The 19127-nt window shown below is 47.6% G+C and overlaps 7 protein-coding genes across 7 annotated transcripts; 4 read left to right on the top strand and 3 right to left on the bottom strand.

Annotated features, from left to right (window-relative positions):
- Positions 1-1552: 1552 nt before the first annotated feature.
- HD556DRAFT_351313 (nucleophile aminohydrolase) lies at positions 1553-2725 on the top strand. The gene is made up of 5 exons (XM_041310352.1): positions 1553-1714; positions 1767-1864; positions 1914-2169; positions 2236-2394; positions 2451-2725. The coding sequence occupies exons 1-5, from the start codon at positions 1686-1688 to the stop codon at positions 2674-2676; spliced, it is 768 nt and encodes a 255-aa protein (XP_041167377.1). The 5' UTR covers positions 1553-1685; the 3' UTR covers positions 2677-2725.
- A 1742-nt stretch (positions 2726-4467) lies between these two features.
- Positions 4468-5540, top strand: HD556DRAFT_1325110 (uncharacterized protein). Its single transcript, XM_041301504.1, has 2 exons — positions 4468-4692; positions 4742-5540. The coding sequence occupies exons 1-2, from the start codon at positions 4606-4608 to the stop codon at positions 5258-5260; spliced, it is 606 nt and encodes a 201-aa protein (XP_041167376.1). The 5' UTR covers positions 4468-4605; the 3' UTR covers positions 5261-5540.
- Positions 5541-5808: 268 nt separating this feature from the next.
- Positions 5809-8155, bottom strand: HD556DRAFT_1224774 (aldehyde dehydrogenase domain-containing protein; the record flags this gene model as incomplete). Its single annotated transcript, XM_041296973.1, has 15 exons — positions 5809-5903; positions 5954-6023; positions 6073-6122; positions 6177-6279; positions 6412-6458; positions 6511-6631; positions 6682-6921; positions 6980-7136; positions 7189-7299; positions 7353-7382; positions 7433-7503; positions 7557-7629; positions 7692-7881; positions 7933-7979; positions 8034-8155. 15 exons carry the CDS (start codon positions 8153-8155, stop codon positions 5809-5811), a joined length of 1527 nt encoding a protein of 508 aa, XP_041167375.1.
- Positions 8156-9646: 1491 nt separating this feature from the next.
- Positions 9647-11057, bottom strand: HD556DRAFT_1303256 (uncharacterized protein; the record flags this gene model as incomplete). Its single annotated transcript, XM_041299588.1, has 7 exons — positions 9647-9748; positions 9849-9863; positions 9965-10127; positions 10336-10418; positions 10605-10717; positions 10915-10939; positions 11001-11057. The coding sequence occupies 7 exons, from the start codon at positions 11055-11057 to the stop codon at positions 9647-9649; spliced, it is 558 nt and encodes a 185-aa protein (XP_041167374.1).
- A 685-nt stretch (positions 11058-11742) lies between these two features.
- HD556DRAFT_1325075 (uncharacterized protein) lies at positions 11743-12228 on the top strand. The gene is made up of 3 exons (XM_041301503.1): positions 11743-11907; positions 11961-12070; positions 12125-12228. Exons 1-3 carry the CDS (start codon positions 11812-11814, stop codon positions 12144-12146), a joined length of 228 nt encoding a protein of 75 aa, XP_041167373.1. The 5' UTR covers positions 11743-11811; the 3' UTR covers positions 12147-12228.
- On the bottom strand, positions 12229-17041 carry HD556DRAFT_1325072 (uncharacterized protein). The gene is made up of 13 exons (XM_041301502.1): positions 16265-17041; positions 16089-16210; positions 15935-16035; positions 14643-15885; positions 14413-14587; positions 14321-14363; positions 14087-14265; positions 13638-14035; positions 13341-13589; positions 13216-13294; positions 13103-13167; positions 12845-13051; positions 12229-12794 (listed from the first exon to the last, which is right to left on the bottom strand). The coding sequence occupies exons 1-13, from the start codon at positions 16893-16895 to the stop codon at positions 12243-12245; spliced, it is 4044 nt and encodes a 1347-aa protein (XP_041167372.1). The 5' UTR covers positions 16896-17041; the 3' UTR covers positions 12229-12242.
- A 37-nt stretch (positions 17042-17078) lies between these two features.
- On the top strand, positions 17079-19034 carry HD556DRAFT_1325041 (uncharacterized protein). The gene is made up of 8 exons (XM_041301501.1): positions 17079-17321; positions 17370-17602; positions 17662-17736; positions 17784-17955; positions 18009-18255; positions 18307-18388; positions 18441-18596; positions 18649-19034. The coding sequence occupies exons 1-8, from the start codon at positions 17195-17197 to the stop codon at positions 18697-18699; spliced, it is 1143 nt and encodes a 380-aa protein (XP_041167371.1). The 5' UTR covers positions 17079-17194; the 3' UTR covers positions 18700-19034.
- Positions 19035-19127: the final 93 nt, after the last annotated feature.

The raw sequence follows: 19127 nt of genomic DNA, 5'->3' as shown, positions 1-19127 counted from the left end.
CGAGGCGGACTAAAACAAGATAGTCGATATATTGTATTACATACGTGCAAACATGAATTTGGCTCTATGCTCACGGCGAGACGGGCAGAAGGATTGAGGCCGAGTCCTACATCGGGCTCGCTAGTACTGTTCTAGTAAGTCCGTAAAGCCTACACGCATTGCGTGTTACCTCAGGGTCATGTTTTAGCCACGAATTCTGCAGCTATGATACGAACCGCCTTTCAGATGGTTGATTTCAACCGCCTCGAAGACATGGTCTGGCCTACCATGGTCCAGAAGGTACCCGCATGTAGTAAGTAGTAGTGATCAGCTCGACGAAAATGGTAGTTAGTACCACCTACCACTCCCAGCCTTGCACGGCACCGAACATCTTGTATTCATCCTCTATCGACCTCCCATCATGCTCACCGGAGCAATCGTTGGTTTGTTGTCAGGGTGTGAGTCTGTTCTGACAACCTCACACCTGACCAACATCATTGTCGATCGATATCCGTTGACAGACTGCAAGTGATTTGATTCACCCGTCGAGCTCGAGTTGACAACATCGTCCGACCCTCGCAAGCCTTTCCACAACCTTTGTAATGCTGTCCAGTACGACCCTCGACATCCTTCCCGTAGTAATTCTCGCGACCCTTCATCGCGTGATTCTGAATCAGTGCTCCGATTTTTGATCGTAATCATCTCCAGCCCCGTGGCCCCTGATGCTTTTTACCAGCACGATTCCCATCATTCCCGCTACCCTGGTGGTTTCCTACTTCCAAACATTCATGGATCCAGTGAGGTTCGCACAAAGAGTAATTTCAACAATAGCTATGCATTTACCTGGGTAAAGTTTAGTCACGGTGAGCGGGAATGTTCATACCCAAGCTGATACAGCGCTATATTTTGTAAATTGTTATGTCAATACCAGTATAACGGCTGCATAGCCTGCTTTTGTCTCGTTCAGAACATCATTCAGAACACTGAGGATCTTGCGCAGGAATATTGATAACCACACTGCTAGACCCTGATACGTTTTTGTGCATTGGAACACTTGAATCTATGAGGATCTCATCAAATGATTGAATAACATATTTACTATGCTAGGGCATGTGAAGGCCTCGACAGTGGACCCACCATATTTCTGGGGTAACTTATGCACAATCTGAAAGAGACGTGACAGTACGTCAGTGATCAATGAGCGAAGCTTCTAGCGCTCGTGCACCGCACCTTTATTTTGATCGAACAAGGTTAAAGTAGCTGGAAGGTAGATAGAACTTATGTGAGGGTATCTGTAAGTTTGAGCTATTGTCGACGCCGTCGGTCGTCTAAAGGATGAGGAAAGTTCTAACATCGTAAGAGTAGCTTCAAGTGACGTGGCTCCCAGATTCTCAGCCAACTGTAAGCCGTCGAAGTTTTTGGATAACATGCAGTGTACGTACGTACATCCTGTACGTGACCTGCAGAAGAACTAGAGCAAAAGTCCCATTTAGTACTTGACTTACATGATGGTCAATAATTACTTGTCGATATTAATATAGTAAGCTGAAATTCCATGTGGTTGTTTGTGTCTGTTGAATTCTGAGGCTGAACGACGCGTGTACCAGTACTAGCAGTATCATAACGCGCGTTCCTCAGGTTTCAACTCTATCATCTCCCACATCAAAGACATTCTTCATCTGCTATACACTTTCTGACGTATCATAATGGCCAACGCGGATGGGGGCGCTTACAGGTTCATATTCCCTTCCGCTAATCTCGCTGCTTCTCTTACATTTTGTGGTTAGCTACTCCCTTACAGTATTCTCGCCAAGTGGTAAACTCGTTCAGATCGAACATGCGTTGGCTGCTGTCTCTCAGGGCACAACGAGTCTCGGCATTAAAGGTGCTTTGTCTACTTTCGTTCCATATCACAAGCTGATTTTGCCTCGCAGCGTCCAACGGAATTGTCATCGCTACTGAGAAGAAGTCGTCCTCCATTCTAATAGACGACTCCATGATCGAGAAAGTGGCAGTAGTGTGCCCAAATATTGGGATCGTGTATTCAGGCATGGGTCCTGACTTCCGCGTTTTGATCGCAAGGGCACGAAAGAGTGCGCAAGCATATTGGAAAATATACGGAGAGTATCCGCCGACGAAGGTCTTGACGCAGGAGATCGCGACTGTCATGCAGAAGGCAACTCAATCTGGGTAAGAAGATACACCTCGTGGTTGTATGTACAAAGGATCACGCGTGTTTTTCATCATCTTTTCTAGAGGAGTCCGACCTTTCGGCGTGTCATTACTTGTCGCAGGATGGGACATCAACCGTGGCCCAAGTTTATACCAGGTTGATCCTTCGGGATCTTTCTGGGCGTGGAAGGCTAGTGCTATTGGGAAGAACATGGTCAATGCCAAAACGTTTTTGGAGAAGCGGTGAGGCTTATGTGGCGCATCTATTTCTCTTCCGCTGAGTTCACGATCATTTATAGATACAACGACGACATAAGTTTGGAGGATGCAATTCACACTGCTCTGTTGACGCTGAAAGAGGGTTTTGAGGGTCAGATGACCGAGAAGACGATAGAAATTGGTGTTGTTACTGTCCCAACACTCGAGGAGCTCGAAGCTGGGAAAATTGGCGGTGAAACAGGCCGGCCTAAGCCAACTTTCCGCAAACTCAGCGAGGAGGAAGTCCGAGATTATTTGGCGCTATAGAATTAACCCCACGTGCGTTGCATCGCGTTGTAATAGTAGAGAATTTGATTCCTGGAGATGCATCGTAGATGTCCGTTTAACACGGCCACCACTTTAAATTAAGTTGTCTTCGTAAACTTGGTGGCATATCCCAAGGCAGCATTTACGCACATCAAACCAGTTCTGACAGGGTCGTGATGGGGTTGCTTGTGAACAGGCTGCAGCCGTGTGGATCGATATACGCTAATCTTCAATAAGAAACGGGTTGCATGCAGACAGATCGGCATCCTGTCTTTTAGGAGACCGATATCGGAAGTATATCCCACCCGTTCCCGGGACAGGCTACCATTCTCAAGTGTCTCATGCACCGCTGGCAACTGATCTTGGTAGCTATTTCCTCTATTTGCGGCATGATAAGTCGTGTTCTTTGCTTTCTTTGGCATCAACTTCCCGAGTCAGCAGATACTGCATCGTCCCTGGTATAAAATCCCAGCGAACTCATTAAAATTAACCTAACGAAATACGCGAACACACCAACTCCAATCCACCTAAACACTCAACTCACTGTCATGGAGGGAAATTCATCCAGGCCTATCGTGATGCGTCCAAAGGCGACTCATGCATGCGAGGCGTGTCGCAACGCTAGAAAAAGAGTTGGCAACTTTTGGTTACTTGCGTCGCTTGCAGTCTAGCTAATCATCAGCATCAAAGTGCGAATACGACAAGGACCGTCCAGCTCAGCCCTGCGCACTGTGCGCGAAACGGGGAGTCCAATGTAGCCTGACGGCCTCCGCGGTTCAAGCGCAACCCGCCACTGTAGCGCCCTTTTACGGGGAGTGGGGCTACTTCCAGGGTGAACCTAGTATGCAATAGGTACGCCCAAGTCATTTCGCTTATCTTTGGATACGTGACAAATGACAAACTTCTTAGAGCTGGTTGAGTATTTCAGGGAGAGCGTCTCATGTAGTTTGGAGAAATCAGAGTTTGATTCGTACCCCAGTCGAAATTGACTTGTACCTTTTTCATCACACCGGCGGCAACCTCGATCATCACCGTATATGTAAGAATTATTAAGGCTGTGCATCAAGTCAACCAATTAGGATAGTTCGCTCTTTCGTCCCGTCTTGAAATTTCACCGAGTGGACTTGATGCGGAATTCATTCATCGCCAGCGTTCATGATCGAACCACCAGAATTCCGCGGTCAGCCGTCTGTTTGCAAATTTTTCTGATGGACCACTCGTTCAACTACAAGACCCATCCTGCCATGTGTGCAGGCACTGGCAGTACTCGTGAACACCTGCTGTTGCCAGCGCCTATACGAGGCGCCAGGTATTGCATTTATGGCAATGTTCAAGCTCAAATTTTCAGTCACCTCGTGTGGACCGTGTTTCGTGACGGATCCGTATCTCCTTGCGATCGCCAAAGATGCATGTTAACGGCACTGCAATACCCAGTACATACGTCAAGTTTACTATTGTCGAGCTGAATACAGTAAGCCTGCAGGTTAACGTTTGTGCGCAGGGTCACCCCCATTGGACAGATTTGGGATCTCTGCCAAGGGCCTCTGGAAATTGGGGTTACTGCCGCTTGCCAGTTCATTCATCTTTCTCGCCCCTCCTCAAGAAGTCAGTGGTCGTTGCAAGAGCGTATTGTAATCCTTTCCTGCTCTAACATTACTTGTCTCAACTTAAGGGGCATGAATATGGAATCCTACAGGGTCTGCCAGGCGACAAGCGTCTGCCCTGCATGTCCTGGTGGTAAGAATAACTTCGGTTCGTTTCACAACCTGACAATGAGCAACCATTCCCCAAGTGGAAATATGATAGATCCGGCCATTCATTCACCTCGCCGAAACCACACCTTTGTCGGTTCCAATCAAGTCCTGCAAGCATGGCTCGTTGTCACTTTTCTGTTACTATATAAGAAGCGCGGACATCCTCTATATCTTCATGGATCCAGTGATGAGCGCAAGTGCGATTGCGATGCAGCATCGAGCCCCTCAAGCCTGTACATCATGCAGGAGGCTCAAGAGGAAAGTTAGTGGCTTTCTGACTTTTGCATTCTTAACCTCTTATCGTTTGTCAGTGTGTCTTTAACCCAGCCTTAGGCATCTGCAACCGGTGCTCCGAGACTAGTAGATCATGCGTGTACGCTGAGGTCAATTCGACCGCTCCGCACGATGATTCCGTCGCTGTCGTCCATCACAATGTATCCACCACGTCCATGAATGCTGGTGCGCGACCAAGACTTATGCTTCTCGCGCGGCACTCACATCCCTCCACAGATGCTTCTGGTCACCTGGATGCCTCTCTCCATCAGGGCAATCCCTTGTACCTGGCCACGTTTAGTACCTTACCAGTCCCATCCGGCTGGTTGAATGATTATGGTCAGCCGAATGTGTCAGTACACTTTCCTTTCCGTATTCCTGTGCTGAATGTCTTGTCAGACTATCCGATGGAAGTCACGCGGTTGACATGGGTCCAGGGAGTGGAGGCATGTCTGCTTACCCATCAACCCATCCTGGCGGACAGGGTTAATAATAGCCGGTCGGCTAGTACGCTGATGCTACCCTCCTTGGCCAATGCCACGACCGTGCAGATATGACGCGGACTTTTATGACTGCTGCAGCGGTGTTCTTCGATCGAATGGACAGTTTTGAGTTTTGAGTTATGTACCTACTTACCTTGTCGTTGCATGCTTCCCTAGCTAAGATTTGAACGATGTTTTTCCCCTTATCAAATCTCCATACCTCATGGGAGTCAGGACGAACGAACTTTCCGACTTCAAATTATCGCCTCCATTTTGACCCTCGGGCGCTTGCCTGAAGAGGAATCATTCCTTCCTTTTGTCAGTTTATTTGAAAATACAATCTGTCTATCAATACTAAGTGTATGATACCCCTGCCCCTTCTACACGAACGCCCCAACATGAGGTTACCCCCTTCAGTCCGCCATTCCCACCGCTCACGCAATCCGTCGACTGAACTCTTCGTTTGTGTGATAATATCATTGTCTGTGTCGTCACTCTGCGGTAACGAAGTTGTGAAAAATCTCAGAGTACAAACATCGTTTCAATGACGGTCAGCTACAATATCGTACAGGTAAAAATACAATCGTTGATGGTCCTCAGATTCGGTGGTGTCATTCCTGCCACTACAGCGGCCAATCGAGCTTTTCTCCGAAGTTCCAGTGAATAGCCTTGACCGAAGTGTACTCATCAAGGGCATAGCTTCCAAGTTCACGACCTACTCGCAAAGTCAGACCTGTCAAACGTTCTTTATACGGAATAATTCCTCACCGATGCCACTCTGCTTTTTCCCGCCGAACGGGACATTGTTGTTCAACAAATTGTACTGATTGACCCAAACCTTTGGATACCGTCAATTAGGGAACATGTCGGAGCGATATAGGGCATACCGTTCCAGCTTCAAGAGCAGACGAGACGCGCATGCACTGGTTTGCATCGTCTGATGTTTCGAAGGTATTTTAGGGCCAATCAAATACCCAGGGGAACTACGCACTGGAGTGTAAACCAGCACCAAGGCCGTAAGATGTATCATTGGCTAGCGAAATGCCTTCCTCTTCAGTTTTGAATCGGCCGACTGCAAGCACCGGTCCAAAGATCTGTTAGTCAACATTACTATTAGATGTTCAGGGTTGTTCCGCAGGATGTGGGCATCCTGCCAGCATCAGAAGCACACCTCATCTCGGACCTGATTCGCATGAACGTGAGCGTGGAGTAGTACTCTGGGAAACAGCTTTGGCACTTACAATATCCATGTTCGCATTTATGTCCGTGAAAACTGGGAATCGATCAGCGGTGGCGGCAATGTTCCGACAGCTACGGATACTTACTTGTAGGGTCGACAAAGAAACCCTTGCCCGGACGCTTTTGGCCACCCAAAACCACCTTTGCGCCTTGAGCCCGGCCGCTCTCGATGTATCGCCAAACCTTGTCGAATTGAGTTTTGGACACCTGGCAAAGGGTGTGAGATGTGGATGGTGCGATCTCTATGATTAACCGACCAGGGGTCCACCACCGCTCTTCTCGTCGAAGCCATCGCCGATCACGAGCTCCTTGGCTTTAGAAACGAGGAGGGAGACAAACTTATCATAGATCGTGTCCTGAACATACAAACGAGATCCTGCCGTGCAGTCCTGGCCGGTATTATACAAAACACCGAGACAAGCCCAGTTTGCGGCTTGCTCCAGATCCGCGGATTCGAAAACTAACTGGGGTGACTTGCCACCCAACTCCAGAGACACCTTCAGACACATGATATTAATCGATTTAACTAAATTGACGCCTTGAAATTAATTTCACCTTCTTCAAATTGCTTTTGGCCGCGGCCTCCATGACCTTGCGGCCAGTTACTGTAGACCCAGTGAACGCAACCTTATCAACATCCATATGCGCCGATAAGGCCGCACCGCCAACAGATCCCAGGGAAGGAATCGTGTTCACCACGCCTGGTGGAAAACTAGTTTAAAATTGGGGTCAGAAAGAATATCAAAGATGAGCGTATCGCCTACCCGGCTTCAGCGATAAGCTTTGACAACATGAGAGCCGTCAAAGGGGTAAGTTCAGAAGGTTTCATAACGATCGTGCACCCGCATGCAAGGGCAGGGCCAACTTTCCATGCCCTGACGAAAACGTCATGTTTCGATCTCCAAGATCTACGCAGTCAAATACATACCACATATTGATTGGGTAATTCCATGGAATGCTATATCGTGTCTGTGAACATGTGCAAGGGAACACATGGAAACCACCCACATTTGTCCGCAAACCCCAATAGGATCGTGCCTAGTGAAAGCAAGCTTTGTTTTGTTGTCGACTTCGATGGTCTGAGAATAGAAAGTATGAATGCAAATTCTTTCGGTAAAGGTGCTCCATATACTTGTCCGGTTATTTTATCGGCCCACCCCGCATAGTACCGCAAGCATTGGATAGTGTCCCCAATATCAAAATCCCTGATATAATCGATGCCAATTCCAGTTGAGAAATAAGACGGAAAGAAGACATATTTTCGTACCTCGCGATTTTGAATGGCTTGCCGTTATTCAAAGATTCGACCTCTGCGAGAATATCCTGATCCCTCTCTATAAGATCTGCCAGCTTATTTAGGAGCTTAGACCTTTCAAACCCAGTCACATTTTTCCCCCATGTGGTATTGAAAGCTTTGCGAGCCGCCGCGACCGCTATGTCTATGTCCTTTACCGAGCCTGATCATAATCATTGAGTTTAGCATAGTAGATGAGAGCAATGGAATTTACCAGCTGCTACGGTGCATATAGTCTCCTCTGTCGCAGGATTAACTAGGCTGCATGGTTCAAATAAGTTGCGATCATTATCAGGCAGATGCGAACGATCGTACTGGATAAGATCATTAGGGGAATCCGCGGAGGGAACAAACTCGTTGTTGATGAACAGGCCAGTCGGAATATCGAGTTCGCGATTCGTAGCACGTATGACAATGCGGGTTGATAGGGATGCCATGGTGTAAAGTGTATGTGAAGAGCGATGCCAAGAACGTCCGTGAAGGGAACGATAACTTCAAATGCTCCACCGAACAGTGAATACTTTTAGCCGTGTACAGAGATCATCTGTTGATAAGATAACGCCGCGTGTACTGAACACGTGTATATACCCAGATCTTCGAACCTGGGGTATCACGAATCAGAAGCATGCAAGGACCCCAGCTGCGGGCATAGCAAATAATCCAAAATGATATTCATATTCATTTGCACCGCCATACGTTTTGCTTCTCTGCCGGCACTGCAAAAAAAAAAAAAAACATTCACCGTTAATATTCTATGGTCACTGTACAGCAACTTTCCACTTAATGATTTACAAATTCATATGCGAAACAAAAGGCCTTTCAGAAGCCACTTCCCTAGAAATGCAAACAATCGGCCCGTTGTTTTTTTGCATTGCCCTCTGGGATGCATCTTCTAACGAGAACCAGAAAAAATAAATCTTGATAGGTGCCTTCGCCGCAAACGAGGGCTATCGAAACTTTTTAAGACGTGGAACGTTGTGCAATGAGTTGTGTTGCAGTACACTAGCAGGTGAATCTGCTGCAGAACTGGAAGTAGCGAAGCTCCGCCATCACGGTGAAATGTGCATTTGTGGTTCAAGTCGCGGCAGCCGTCACGTCATTGACGCACGAAAAGCTGCATCGTATAGTTTTCATGGTTTGAGTGCCGCAAGGACGTGTTGGACTTCATTTGGCAAACCTGGCAAAACGATACCAAGCTCAATCAGTGTCATTGCCAGCACTAGACCAGTGATATCCCAGCAGGCTCGTAGTCATCGAGTACCTACCTGTTTAGGTTAGATGAATGGTCAACTTCCAATAGAAGGCATGGCCGAGGTGAAGCAACAGGTCTCTACGACCTTTCTGGGTGCTATTGTCCGATATGTATGTGCCACGGGTCTCCGAGGCAGCCTTGACATGGGTGGTTCTGAGATTCTTCGGGACGCTACCGGTGGCAGGGAACCGGCTTGTGTTATCTGATACGTAGCTTTGACTCACTTGAAGGCTTTACGCCACTTCATGCAGAAACAGTAGATTGCTCTCTGAAGTTGGCCTGGGACCCACATATAATACGAGCTTTCCTGTGTGCACATGATAACGGCTGGGCAAATCGATTGATGGCCGTACATTCTATATAGGTTTATGTGATTTCCGCCACTGATATTCCTGCATACGAAACTGATTAGTATGCCATACAAACAACAGTTAACACAGTGTTATCGTCAAGACATGCACATACGCTGTCGTAAGTCCCCCTTTCATCTAAGGGCTTGCTGTCCTCGTCGTACGACATCCGCTCCATTGATCCGTCATGCAACGTAAACTTGCTATCTTGATGTTCTCAAGATAACCATTTATGGTGCGTACGTGGGGAAGTCACTGAGTCGTGCTGACAGATTCCTATCTTACAGAACAACAAACATGAGGCAACTGGAAGGCACGAGTTGAAATTAATCTTGTACTTCTCGCGCAAGCATGCCAGCATCCTCGTCGGTTACGAACATGTTATTGTCGAGACCTTGCAGGAAATTGGAGGAACGAAACTCTATAGCCTATAAATTCTGCCAAGAGACGCGCTCTTACGAACACGGTCCTATAAACGCAGAGATAATGAGTTGTGACTTCTCGCTAACCATTCGACTATCAACTCACAAGCTTTCGATAATTCTGCGCGAATTATGCCGCAGAACTCTACCTAAACCTAAATGATCCGTCTAGCCAGGCCTAGCCCTGTTGTTCGGTTAGATGCACGCAATCTGACCACTTACTGAACCATAATTTTGGCCGCCTAAAATTGAGGAATTGACTCCAGGTGACCAACCAAACCAAACCAATGAATGCTGATAGTGGCAGGTGGGCAGTTCGGTGATCGGAGCAGTGCCTAAGAGAGCGTAGTAATAATATTGCCTCAGCCAGGCCCCCAGAAGCTCTCTATGATGTTCAGCCGGAATTTTGCCTATCTAAGGCTCAAACTTTGTGTTTTCCTCGTCTATGCACCATGAGGCTTGGACTCCAGTGGTCCAAATATGCTGAAGCATCTTGTTTTTAGCCTCGGAAAGACTCACTGGCAAGCACTTATAGGCGACTGTGGTGGTACATCCAAGTTATCTCCGAGCCGACGCGGATGGAATGAACTTACTTCTGTTGCAGTTCTGCAGAACTTGCCGAAGTTAAAAATTCCTGGCGGGCGCATGTCGAGAACATAGTTTTAGCTGCTGCTTGCTTTCAAGATTGTGTATTCACTCGAATTTTACCCGCTAAACGCCGTTGCCTTCAATTGTCACACTCCTGCCGTGACGCGGCACGTGACTACCCTGCGCCGTCCACTAGATCCAGGTCTTGACGGCCGAACATCATAGGGGGCCTATCTTGCTCGCTGTCCCTGGCCATAAACGTTTACTTACTTACAACCCAGCTAGGAGCCGGATGACTCTTTAATTCGTGACTGCACCCGAAATGATTGGCCCAGCGAGTAGCTAAACCATTTATCGAGACGGAATGTCCCACCATCAAGAGTCCGACTGTAAACGGTCTGGTTCATGCATCAATGCATCACGATTCACCCACATCCATACAATGCACGCTATGTATGAGATGACCAGCAGCGTATTTTTGATAGCCCCCATCCCACACAAATTAAAGGCTAAGCTTAAACTCAAAACCCAACTCTGGCCCAAAATTTGTCCTGTTTGTCGGCCAATCTGATTGAAACCTTCACCTGCCAGAATAAGAATGTCGCAATACTGCACAATTTTTGAAGCAAGTAGCAAGCCAACTAGGAGACACACAACAGACTTAGCTTACTCGAACTCTCCCAGACACTGTACCCTTGGTCCATGCTTCAGTAACAAAGTATGACATTGACTTTTATGCTACTGTTGGTATATGGGTGGGATTAGCACTGAATTGAACATTCGAACGAAATTGTATTACTTCACAGATGGCTGGATGATCGTATCACAGCTGCAGAGCATGCATACATGTCTGTGACTCAATAAGTACTGATCATGAGATAGGAGTGAAATACACTCACTCACAACGAAATATATTTGCCCCAACCAGCAGATTCAAAAGACACTTGGAAGGGTGGTGCGAAGACTCACCCTCTGCTTCTCGAAGGCTCAATGTGATCCTGTTGCAGAAGGGTCAGTAAAAGCCATCAAGTCCAGGGGCAAATGCCCATATCGAGTTGCGCTCTCCCTATCTCCGAGACTTCCTGGATGAAACACCCCGAAACGTGAATCCGCGTGTCAAGGTGTCACCAACATCGTCCCTTACTGTGTCGTCATCGCTAGAGGTAAAGCTTCCCGATGTAGGCCAATCGTCAAAGACAAAACAGGACAGCATTCGATGTCCAGATACCACGAATTTATGGGTATGTAGCGTCCTGTACTTAATGTCTATAGTGGTAGGAACGCGATAGATCGTGATCGGAAGTTGAAAGTTCGTGGTTTGAGGACTGACCTAGCGTTCTATAAACGTCAGGACGATTTGTTGAAACGCAATTTGCAAATGGGAGGAGAGTCGTGGGAAGAAATGCGGGTGGTTCCGGTAAACCTTCTAAGTTCTAACTCGAGCTCTTCGACTCAACAATATTACTGCCCTCAGATCTCCAATGCTCGCCCGCGCACCACACTCCCTGCGTGCACAAGTTGCGCGTACTCGTGTCGCCCCCTCTGCACGCTTTGTGCATGGCCATGGTGAATATCATGTACGTGTCCTTCGTCTTCCACCCGTTCAGCACCCCATCTATTCCCTCCCTAGCACTTGCCATTCGAGTGGCCTGGAAAGAAACGACTATCGTTCGGTATCAAGCTCACCGCTTTCCTGGTAACAGGGTTCAGCATTCCTTTCGCGGCTGCCAAATTTCAATTGTACGTGATTATTCAATACCATCAATACAACCACACTCTGACACTTGCTAACAGAAACAAGTCTGCTGCAACATAGACTGTGTAGGGCATTCGGACACAATTTTTGCGCCTCTTCAATGTCTATATCTGGAATCTGAACTCAAATCAAACTTTATGAATGTTTGAACAGTCGTTAGTTAACCTCCATGGCATCATTATGATCTTCTTCAGTCGTGGCGTTCTGCCCCTCCTCAAGATCAGCCAGCATTTTTTCCAACCTATTCTTGTAGTCTTTCTTTCCGATATGTGTTCGGTTCCGGCAGCTGCAGTTGTGAGCCATAAAGCTGGGGTCCCCTTCCAGTGCATCGAGGGCGGCAGTTGACGCCATGCGCCCTGCGATATATCCCGTCGACTCCGTGGCGGTTGCTAGGACAATGTCGTGAACAATAACTAGAGGAAGGCTCATCAGCTCGTTCCACATGGACACTACTTTAATCCTACCGTCACAACGAGTTCCGTCAGTTTCACCAAGTTTTTCTTTCTCGATGGAGAACTGTTGGCAACCCTGAGTCTGCATGATCTCAAACAAGATTTTGGTGGGGTGATGCGAAAGTGTCTTGATTGTGACATGTTGGTCGTAAAAAGGTTCAAGGATTGTCTTGAACATCAATTCTACGCCGTCAGATGTGAAGCCGTCTGAGATATAAAGTGCACCGATGATCGACTCTACAACATCAGAAAGGATCTATAGTCGTGTGTCAGTTCATTCTGCTCGGAGATAAGCCGTAAACATACCTTAGGTGGCTCCATATCGAGCCAGTACTGCCCTGGAGGCCTCCCGTCCCTGACTGCCTTTTGATGTTCTTCCTGGCGTCTTGTCTCCAGCCGCTCAGCATATGACTGAATGCTGTTTCCAAGAGCGTACGACTCGTAAAGAAGATATGCATGTAACCCAGTCCGGACGCAGACTGCTGCCAAAGCTGAATTTGACACCATAGCGGACTAAAGAGGTGTCTAGTGAAATCACAATCAAGGTAAGAAGCGTATATTCACCTTCAATAGTGTCATTGCTCCAGGGGACATGTGGTCATCCCTGTTAAAGACATGTCGTACTACCACTGCGAATGCAAATCAAACCATTGCCACGCAGAGGAGGAACTACGTACAAAAATCTAGCACTGCATCCCCCAGGAACTCAAGTCGCTCATAGCACGTATTTTCGTATCCATGAATTGAACCATGAGTCTATAAGAGGGTCAACTGATGGTGGTCGAAGAAAGATGACACATACGAGAGCTTGAGAGAGCAAGTGTGGGTACTTGAAACTAGCTCCGATGATCCCTTCCACTGCCGAAAGAGTGCCACCGCGGAGCCTTGGCGTGACATTTGAAGGGGGAGCAAGAGCTTTCTGGCGGAAATCTTCCCATTGTTCGACATTAGCGACAGGTAATCGGAGGGCCTTGATCACTCTGAGCGCAACGTCGCGACCTCCAGAAAGATACGCTGCTCCTATAATAGCCTCTGCGACATCGGCGATCGTCTACAAAAATAAATGAGATAATTCCAACAGATAAAATACCCTTTCCACCTTGTCTCCGAGCCACTGTGTTATGTTATCGTCGGGGGCCTTGTGTTTCATCTTTGACTGGGAGGTCGAATGCATAGCAGAAGCATTGATATCATTGACGGGAGCCTGTGTCATGGTATCAATTGCCATCCCACCATTGCCACTGGACGACGTGAGATTGTTGGGCCTCCCCAGATGCTGCAGAGATAGGTCTTGAACCGTGAAGTTTGGAGGTTGCCACAATTTATAGCTGAACGTCTTTCCCTGTATGTATGATGGCAGACCAATGGAAAGAGCGCACTGCGTGAGCACCTTGTTGCTGATAATGTGCTGCCGTGCCTTGTGCAATGCGCCCTCACTCAAAGCAGGGTTAAAAACGAACACGTAAACAGAACTGAAATATTTCAAAAATGAATCGCCTTGCATTATAGCATGAGCATTGTGAAAAATAAGGATCGGGTAGACCTCACCAAGGAGCTCCAGCCTTTCGTAATCTGTTTCGAAGGTCGCAGAGGGAGCGAAGACGGCGGACAGCAAATGATGTTCCAGGATCATATTTGCGAAGAACTGTGCATTGAGCTCCTTTACAATCAAGAAATCATCGATTCGTCGAGTGATGGATGGTAAAAGTAACGCAGTGCGGTATATACTGGTTCACGGACCTTTGTATGAGCATAGCGATGGACCATGCCAAGAACACTTACCTCGCTGGAATTGTACATTTGCCACAGAGCTCCGGTATGAAATCTACCCAGTGTCAGCTACGCAGTTTACCAAAGTTAGAGGAGCAGCCTACATTTCGGACCTGTCTTGTTGGTCTCTATAAGGGGCTTGTGGACGGGATTCAGGCGGTTTAGTACAGTAGCAGCCTTGGATACCTCTATTAGAGGCTGATTGTTATCTTGGAGGCTCTGGAAGCCCTTGCGACGCGCTCTGCAATACTCCAGAATGTTCGCATATTCCATCTCGCGCTGGAATGATATAGATCAAGGATCAGTAAATTAACCATCAATGACGGTCACTTACTGGGCTGTCTGGAGGTTTGCTCATTGGTGATAAATCCGGTCGTAAGCGGACAACATAGCATCGTCGAGTAAATTCGACTAATCTATCCTGGACGACTGCATCCTCAAATTCGCTTGGGTCTCGTAGGCTATCGGAACTGAAACGCGTGATATAGTTGCTGTTGGCTCGTGCCACAGCTTGCCAGTCAATGGCATCGTGTAAGTCGATCAAGTTAGACCACGAGGCATCCTTGGCTTGGGAAGGAAGTAGCGGTGCAATAAAGTATGCCATTTTTTCCATCGAACATACAAATGCTTTGTTGGCGATCGTGCGGCAAATTCTGAGTGTATACGAGTGAAGATCATTGAGATGCTCGCTGTCAAAGATAACGGCGGGACCTCGTGCATTCTTGACAGTGGCAAAAACGCCATAGAAAAACAATTTGAAGGGTTCTAGATGAGGTAATGGCTGACGTGTTAGAATAATGATAGGTGCATAAGGTTCGGATGGGCCTTCTGGATTGCCTACGGAAACGACGACGGGGAAGAGGCGTTCTTTAGAATTTTGTAATGAGTTGACCCAGAAGTCTGGCCTTTTTCGCATGTAGCAACTGTTTCCAGAAACCAGATCTGATTTCAATAGGGAAGGGTTCGCGTAAGCATTCTCGTCAGACCGACGTGGGGTATATATCAGGCGGTAGTCCAGACCGCTTAGCTCAAATAATTGTAGGCAAAATTGGTAGGCTCCTGAGCGACGTGCATGGGTGGGCGTTAAGCGTGGAGGACCCTGAATCGTCTGCAAAGGCAGTCCAGGCGGCAGTGTCACAGTGCACACGAATTGTTGAACCCCACCCATGCTGGGTACGGGTATGGAATGGACAACAAACAGAGGGTGAAGAGATGGAGTTGTAATGCTGCGCTGAAGACTTGTAGCGATGCGGAACACAGCAAGTAAGGCATCGTCTTCAAATAATCGACCACCATTGACTGAGTCTCCTATTGAGATCTCTGGCCTGGAAGCTGTCTCTTCGTCCGAGCGGTAAGGGTTGCCAGTTTCCTTCAATGGACAAGATGGTATTGAGGAATTTCCCCCTTGTGACACCACCTCGATCCACTTGTCATCAACAGCTGGACCACTATACTCTTGAAGAATCCGGCGATGCAGGTCATTCCCTTTCTCCGCCATATGTATAAGATGTCCATCAGGCACCATTGTATGCGCACAAGCAAATGCATAGGAAAGCTGGCTCTCGAACAAGTTGTATCTGGAACACATGTGAATGAAGCACAACTAGTAGCAAGAGTGACATGCACCGTATAAAGACATTGGCACGCGGAAGGTCGATATCTTCCAAGTTTTTGATTAGAATGAGGAGGTTAAACTTTCCATTCGCGAAGTTATGGAGCAATTCGCGCTGTCATGATACGTTTCAGCCAACCATATTCCAGGTAACAAGACTTCACATACCTGCTCGTGACCATCAGTGACAAGGAGTTCACTGGTCAAAGCATAAGGTCGAATGAAAGCCAATTCGTCAATCATGGTTCTCATGATATCCACCATAATAGTCGCAACTTCGGACCGTTGGACTACAGTGTAGACCATTTATCAATTGCGATGAAGATAGATTGCCTCATACACACCCAAGATGATTCCACAGAACTTGTCCCCGTAAGCTCCACATGATTTGAGAACATGAATCAACTGCACGAACTTGGGCGTCACATTGAAGCCCCTGGAAGAAAGGTTTAAGTTCGGCATGGCGAACACCCAGTTTTTGACCAGATCGCGGATTTTGTTAGCGATCTCAAAATTGGGGTCGTCATCGTCATTCCTGTTGGCAGCATATTCTCTGATGGCCCTACGCCAGACGAGATCACTGGCACATAAGCCGACCTCGACCAGAGCATAGCGGGCAGCGCGAAACGTATTTGTAAACGAAGATTCCTCTGGATCAATCTCGTGGAGAGCCTCCATTAATCTGGATTCTTCGTTTGGAAAAAGTGCATCATAGAGAATGACGGCCTCAAGAGGACGACTGTCAGACGCACAAAGTACGGGTTTCGAAGTCAGAGATTCGGAAGGATCCTGAAGCATGGCACGATTCAGGACAACACCATCGGTGGCTAGAGGTGCCAATGCGCTATTATTTAAACCAGGCTGGTCACCGCCAGCCTCACACGACTGGGTATCCTGATTCATGTCGCACTTCAAGTTAGCATCTGGATGGCTACTAGTAGTAGCACCAGATGTTTCTTTCCAGATTCTTAACATCGTGACTTCTTCTGCAGATGAGAAGCGTGATGGCCGCAGAGACCAAAGGAAACAAGGGATAACAACGTGACGGGGACAGCAGCAGATTGAAGTCCTTTGGCAAGAACAACGTTTGAAGGTTACAGCCTGATTGAAGTAGTACTACAATTACGGCTGGCGTGACTCTGGCGTGACTTCGGCATTGTGACCACCTGGGTTCAATGTTGAACCACACATGAGCGCTCTACAGCGCTCAACCCATGAAAGCTACTGGTCTACTATTATCAGCGGACGGCTGCCCTGCATAGGCCGCAGGAGTAATGGTAAACAATGCATCGCTCATCCTTTCTATCGTAGATCGCTTCAGCCCCAATCTTGCACAACGATCGGCGGCAAGGGCTCGAGTCTCCTCCGATCCATGCCTACCTGCGCGTTTGCCTACGACAGGTACGTTGTAGCATCATCTTCCTCACATCATACCCAACATATCTTAAGGCTTTCTACAGCGAGAGGCCGAACAGAACGCACCAAGGGCGGTATTGAGACAGTTACGACGCAGTCCCACACCACCTAGTCCAACTATCGAATACCATGATGTAACAGAGGATACCCCACCTCACGTCGAGAGAAGGGGCAGTGTCTCCTCAGAATCAGATCAAACGTCTTCGACACGGTCTTTGTTTTCGTTTTCCAGAAGCCAACCCTCAGGGGGTTGGAAAGAGCCTCAAGTATGTTGCTAACATTCGTCCCTACAAGTGCACGATATTCATATATTGCATTTCACCAGCCATTTGAAGTCTTTCGTGCTATCGAGCGCAAGGATATCATGTTTCTGATGGAAGTTCGCGATCGTGCTTTCCCTGTAGTTCAAACACCTTGTTTCTCTTCCTCATACTGATGATCCCTCAGTTACTACTTCGCAAAACCGGAGATGCTACCCCTCTTCTTCACGCTATGCGTATCGGACAGTCTCATCGTGACGTTGCTATCTTATTGCTTGGAGCTTTCTCTCGTTGGATCAATCATCTGGAAGACAGCGAGATCAATCTCCCACGGACAAGAGTGATCCTCAAAGCCTTGCGTTAGTCTACATAGGTTCAAGCAGTCCCTAATGAGCGGCTAACCCTGTGGCAGGAACAAATCTCAAGCTCGGCATAGATTATGGTCTCTATAAATCTCAGAGCGATCTCGTGGCATCTTTTATGCAAACGCTGGTAATGAGCGAGGGCGAAAAGTGGATTCGTGCCCAGGTATCATCGGCGTCTCTGGCCTTGAGATCTGGCAATGCTGGAAAACCTGTCTCCACCGCTGAGGCGGCGGTGCGCAAGTTCGCCACTAAAGAACTAAGCAAAGCAGATGCAATCGCTGCCCTGGAGGATTAGTAGGTCATTTTCGATTCGGTATTACCTCACTCAATGAACAAACACACAAGTGTGGCAAATGCTACGACTGACCTTCTACTTCTTGGAGCTTGGGCGATCGCACTGGAATCTATCGAAGGGCAACCAATACCGGTAAGTAATGGGGCCGAATGCTACCAATAACTTACAGCTACCTTGTTTCTAGGTCTATTATTTCGCACGAGATGACAGGGTTTTCAAGGCTTTCATGGACAGAGTAAACACCCACCAAGCTACCATTCGTCGCGTACTTAGCCGGCGCCTCAAGTGGCAATTCCGCGTGCTGCAGAACGTGCTAGAAGGGAGAAATACAACTTATCGAGTGAGCCAGGTGTACTGCGTGCTATGCGACTCACTCAAAGCTTCTCTCACAGAGAAAAGTGGAAATTTTGACCGAAGAATTGGATGATGGAGATGGGGTGTAGTTTCCGCGGATGGACATGAACCTGATTACACTCTACGTTCAGGTATTGTTTCATTTAGCGTCTGTGTCTATCATATTATGTGCAATTTACTGCTGGTGAACATTTCGCAGTTTCCTCAATGCTCTCTGCTCGTACAAGGTGCCCTCGGGATGCAAGACCACATCCTGGTTGGGGCGTATCGTCGAGCAAATATGAAAACATGAACCCTGTGTTCTGTTCGTCAGATGCCTCCCAAACTATTGTGTGGGACCGCGGCGCATATTCCTAGGGTTATTTACACCTACTTCTTAGAATGTGTGTTGCTATTGTCCACGATGAACAACAGCTGAATTATAAGTCATGTTGAGCTATGAAATTTTGAAAATGAATCTAAGGGAACCTGTCCGATGCTAGTAAACCACTGTATCTATTCGCGTGATTGCGATGTG

Source organism: Suillus plorans, assembly GCF_016647745.1.
Source record: "Suillus plorans strain S12 chromosome Unknown HD556scaffold_2, whole genome shotgun sequence".
NCBI classification, from domain to species: domain Eukaryota; kingdom Fungi; phylum Basidiomycota; class Agaricomycetes; order Boletales; family Suillaceae; genus Suillus; species Suillus plorans.
This window is presented reverse-complemented; position numbering and strand designations above follow the sequence as displayed.

Coding starts and splice junctions, on each gene's coding strand:
- HD556DRAFT_1325041 (XM_041301501.1), top strand. CDS start 17,195: ATGGTAAACAATGCATCGCTCATCCTTTCTATCGTAGATCGCTTCAGC. Junction 18,256..18,306: donor ATCGCTGCCCTGGAGGATTA/GTAGGTCATTTT, acceptor CAAACACACAAG/TGTGGCAAATGCTACGACTG. Junction 18,389..18,440: donor TCGAAGGGCAACCAATACCG/GTAAGTAATGGG, acceptor CCTTGTTTCTAG/GTCTATTATTTCGCACGAGA.
- HD556DRAFT_351313 (XM_041310352.1), top strand. CDS start 1,686: ATGGCCAACGCGGATGGGGGCGCTTACAG. Junction 2,170..2,235: donor CAGAAGGCAACTCAATCTGG/GTAAGAAGATAC, acceptor CATCTTTTCTAG/AGGAGTCCGACCTTTCGGCG. Junction 2,395..2,450: donor AAAACGTTTTTGGAGAAGCG/GTGAGGCTTATG, acceptor GATCATTTATAG/ATACAACGACGACATAAGTT.
- HD556DRAFT_1325110 (XM_041301504.1), top strand. CDS start 4,606: ATGGATCCAGTGATGAGCGCAAGTGCGATTGCGATGCAGCATCGAGCC. Junction 4,693..4,741: donor GCAGGAGGCTCAAGAGGAAA/GTTAGTGGCTTT, acceptor ATCGTTTGTCAG/TGTGTCTTTAACCCAGCCTT.
- HD556DRAFT_1325075 (XM_041301503.1), top strand. CDS start 11,812: ATGCTCGCCCGCGCACCACACTCCCTGCGTGCACAAGTTGCGCGTACT. Junction 11,908..11,960: donor ATGGCCATGGTGAATATCAT/GTACGTGTCCTT, acceptor TTCCCTCCCTAG/CACTTGCCATTCGAGTGGCC. Junction 12,071..12,124: donor GCGGCTGCCAAATTTCAATT/GTACGTGATTAT, acceptor ACTTGCTAACAG/AAACAAGTCTGCTGCAACAT.
- HD556DRAFT_1325072 (XM_041301502.1), bottom strand. CDS start 16,895: ATGTTAAGAATCTGGAAAGAAACATCTGGTGCTACTACTAGTAGCCAT. Junction 15,886..15,934: donor CGTGCCAATGTCTTTATACG/GTGCATGTCACT, acceptor CATGTGTTCCAG/ATACAACTTGTTCGAGAGCC. Junction 14,364..14,412: donor CAACAAGACAGGTCCGAAAT/GTAGGCTGCTCC, acceptor GACACTGGGTAG/ATTTCATACCGGAGCTCTGT.